Genomic DNA, 4,366 nt, shown 5'->3' with positions numbered 1-4,366 from the left:
TTCTGGTACTTTTGACCTTTGGAGTCAAGCTTAAACCAATCAGACACCACTATGGTTGTGTTTTTACATTTGGTGTCAAGCTTATCCATGTCTTTCTATTTCTTTTCTCCACTTGCTTGATTTTAATGTCATATATGACTCAGAAAAACACTTTAAAAGACAGGTAACAGTATTTGCAAATTTATGGTGAAATTTGTTGTACATTCATTCATGTATTTACATGTTTACTCAAATCCATCATCTTTTTAAGTCGTATCAAAGAAAAAAGAAACACTCAATTACATAAACAACTCCATGATTCAAACTTAAAATGGACAAGTTAAAAAAAACATCCAGATTAAACACCATAGCAGAAATGCAACACCAAACCCTAGCTGATGACTTCTTAATTTTATCAGCTACGTACGTACAAAAGATCTGAGAAACTATATATATTTAGCTAGAAAGAGCTTATTGATTTAAGGAGCATAGGCATTGTTGGTTATGGACAGATCCGACCATGGAATCATCAAGTTCCAATAACCCGACTCACCGTTTGCTACAGTTGAAGCAGATGTTGAAGATGAAGGGTTCGTCATAGGTGCAACTGCCTGATCATGATGATAATAGTTTGATGGAGATGATCTTAGCTGTTGATGCATTTGAGCTGGATTGTTTCCTGTGATTCGACCTTCATGACCAGTTATGATCCCTCCATTTTCCTGTTGTTGATCTCGAACCATTTGACTGTTGATTCTCCAAGATGGATTGAACGTGTTTGCGTTTGAAGTAAAATTAGGGTTAGGGTTAGGGTTATGGTTATGGGTGGATCTTAGTAAGGAAAGAAGATGAGAGGTCTGAGGTGAGCTGGCCCATAAAATCGGTTTGGAACGCTCATCAAGACTGTTGATGATGTCGGATTTCCCAAGGTCGGAGGAAATAAGGGCCTTGAGATTTTCGGTGGAGGAGATCTGCTTTGCTAAGGCAGAGGCTATGGTGGTTCCCTTGTTTTTCCGGCAGCCACCGCCAATGGGGACGTTGCGGAGGGCCCCACCTCTGGTCCAGTAGCGTCGGCAAGTCTTGCAGAAGTAGCGGGGCTGAGTGAGGTTGTAGTTGTTATAGTAACAGAACTTTGTGTTGGAGGAATCGCATCGTGGGCACTTTAAATGATGGTTTTCCGAGTTGAGATTGGTGGTGGAAGACGGTGGCGGCGGTGGTGGTGGCGGCGGGGAATGATCGGAATAATTAGTGGAAATATTGGGATGTCGAGTTGTTCCAGTTGCACCTCCAACGAAGAACTTCTGATCAATCATCTTTGCTTTCTCAGTTTCTTGGGTGCAGTAGAATAATAAAGGCATGAAAGGCTGCAAGCTTTACTATATATAGAATCAATGGAGTCCCCAAGCAACTTTTTAAGGTTTAATTCAAAACAAGTGTTTATCTAAGGTTTTTTTTTTTTTTTTTTAAATGGAATTAATTATTGACACTTAGGCCTATATATATTATTATCGTTTTACTGATATCCATACTCCAAAAGTAGGTCCACCCGTAATGTCCTTAATTAATTATTTGAATTAATAAAATTAATATAATTTTCAAATTCTAGTAAAAACTTAATATTATATTTTAACAAAAACCTAATCTATATATCCAGGTCATAAATAAGGTCTACAGTTAGGTATTTATCCATTTTGTTTAATTCTCTCCGTATTTTCATGCAAAAAACTCTCCAAACCTTAACTACGAACCATGTAGGCTTAGCTAGAGACTTGTTGTTTTCTATTCCCAAGCACTGCAATCACCTTCAAATATAAGAGACTTCTTCCGCTAGTCTCCTTAACTCATGTTCTTCATCCGATTCTAAGGTTTTATGTAAATCCGTTGTCGTTTGTCTCTTTATTGAATCTTGCATCATATCAAGTTACTTGCTGTATTTTATAGTTTACATTGGAAATTCTATTTATTTATTTTTCCATATTACAAACTTTTTAAGGTTTCAAGTTATAACCAGTCGGATGTTACTTTTTTGCTCGGTTTAACCTCATATGATTGAGGTTTAATTGAGATCGCACGGTCAAATTATGTGCTTTAGTAAATCATTAGTTATGTGGGAAAATGGAAATTGATTCACAATTTCTTCGTCTGTCATTTTTATTCTCGTTTTTTTTAAAACAACTCGTTTTTATTCCCTTGTGGAAACTAAAAAGTCCGTAAATGAAATAGGCAAAATTTGGGTAGCAATAATGCATGAAAGGACCCGTTTTGTCCTTTCCTAAATCTACAACGGGTTTGGGTCATTCAAAGACGACATCGTAAAATTATTATGTTCAAGATTCTTTTTGTCCTCCAAACCCCCAATTATTTTTGCTTTATCCAATCTTATACATTCAAATTACATGTCCTATTTTGGCACATATATTTTTATTAAAATAATAAATAAATAATAATATTTCGCTTATGTCTATCTAATTGCTAAATCACAAAGGTATCACTCAAAAGATAGTAAGAAATTATGTAAATAGTAATTCGGTGTTATCAAATACGTCCTTAAAAAAGATATATGAAAAAATAGCTCAAGCAAATAAACTGCATTAGATTTGAATATGTCAAGTTCTTAAAAAGTCGGATAATGCGGTTAATTCATACTCACACAAAGTATTTGACAAACGAACTATATGTTTCCAAAGCTAAACCATGTTGACGTTTGCGGTTTGAGTTTTCTAAAAACATTCAATTTTTGTATGTTGTGTAGAAGTCCGTCATACTGCACAACATTAACACAAAAGTCTATTGAACGACAAAATCCTATACAAACATTAAAAAGAAATAAATCCCCACCTTTGCCCATGCCATTGATCTCTATCTTTTTAATTAGTTTGTTTTTTTTGTTTTTTTTGTTTTTGTTTTACAATTTCCCGTCTTTTTTGATTTGTCTATGCTTAGTCCATTAAATTGTTGTAATATAATTAGAATAAAAAAACAAATGAAAAAAGAGGGAGGATCGATGTCAGAGACCAACGACAGTGATAAGCGGACTAATACACCTTTGCGTGGTTTCTGCCTTCACTTTATGACAATTCTCTAGCCAATGGTTGAAATACCATAAATGGTATTATACTGTGGCACTTTCCATTTATTTTAGCAAGTTGAGTGGGGTTCGTCGGATAGGCTGRCCTCTACGACAGGGGGAGATTCTTATGGTGTACTGTAAAAAGGTTAGATGTAGCCGGGACAGATAGATCTGATTACAAAATCAAGGGACAAAGACTGGATATGGAGAACGGATGACTATGGGTGGTGAGGGGAGCGAAACCGTTGAGTGCGAGGGGTTTGAATGTGTATGGTTTGATAACGGTAAAACTATTTTTTTAATCTTTCTAGCCACTTACAAGTAGTTTTGTTTTGTTAAAAAATTGTAGGTAATTGGTTTTTAAAGTTCGATGATTATTTTATTCATCAAAATGTTCAAATACTTAAATCGTTCAAAATGAAAAAGTTAAATAAATTTTGTTAAAAAAAGAGTTTAGACAGATTAACCATTTAAAATGGAAAAATTCATTAGATTTTTCTAAATTTTTTCTTTTATAAAATTTATTTTTTAATGAAACAAGAATTTCCCAATAAAGTGAATTCTTACATTTTGAAAGACATTTTGTTCTTTATCAAAAGTGTTTGAAAATTATAAGCCATTTGAAAGATGTCTAAACTCATCCATTTAAGATCTAACAACTTGTCCGATATGGAAAGAAAATCAGATGTGAGTTTTATATAAATCTTAAGTTGTGAGCTATTAATAATTTTCACTATAGTTTAAAGTTGGAATTGAAAGTTATTGGATGAACTTGTTGCTTTGGACTTGGGGCGTTACAAATAGTATTAGAGTTGATACTTGTACCATCGAGATAGTGAGACAAATCTCATCGGGTGTGATGAGTTGTGGAGGGGGTGTTTATAACATCTTAGGCAAATTCCACATCGCCTATTACAAAGAAAAAGATTTTGGACAGACTTGACAAGGACATCAGGAGTTTAAGTCTCATATGAATAGAAAATGAGTTTTTGAGCTCCTTATAAGCTTTAGGTTATGAGCTACCAATAACTTTTACTATAGTTTTAAGTTGAAAGTTATTAGATCAAATTGAGGTGTTCCATAATATATCTTACATTGATCTTCGTTAAAAGAGAACAAGGCTGAGCATAGGTGCTTTCACGATGGTCCACCAGTGGTGGTGACTCTTACTAGGATCGGTGGTGAAGACAAAGAAGGAGGCGGCATGGAGGGTTTTCATAGTTAGTTATACATACATACATACATACATACATACATACATACATACATACATACATACATACATACATACATACATACATACATACATACATACAT

At 34.3% G+C, this 4,366-nt stretch overlaps 1 protein-coding gene across 1 annotated transcript; it reads right to left on the bottom strand.

Moving 5' to 3' along the window:
* Nucleotides 1-298: 298 nt before the first annotated feature.
* LOC112514183 (dof zinc finger protein DOF3.7-like) lies at nt 299-1,292 on the bottom strand. The gene has a single exon (XM_025120549.1). The coding sequence runs from the start codon at nt 1,290-1,292 to the stop codon at nt 459-461; it is 834 nt and encodes a 277-aa protein (XP_024976317.1). The 3' UTR covers nt 299-458.
* Nucleotides 1,293-4,366: the final 3,074 nt, after the last annotated feature.

This window comes from Cynara cardunculus (assembly GCF_001531365.2).
Source record: "Cynara cardunculus var. scolymus isolate 2C chromosome LG 1, CcrdV1, whole genome shotgun sequence".
NCBI lineage: Eukaryota > Viridiplantae > Streptophyta > Magnoliopsida > Asterales > Asteraceae > Cynara > Cynara cardunculus.
Note: the sequence above shows the minus strand (reverse complement) of the source record. Positions and strands in the feature narration are given on the sequence as shown.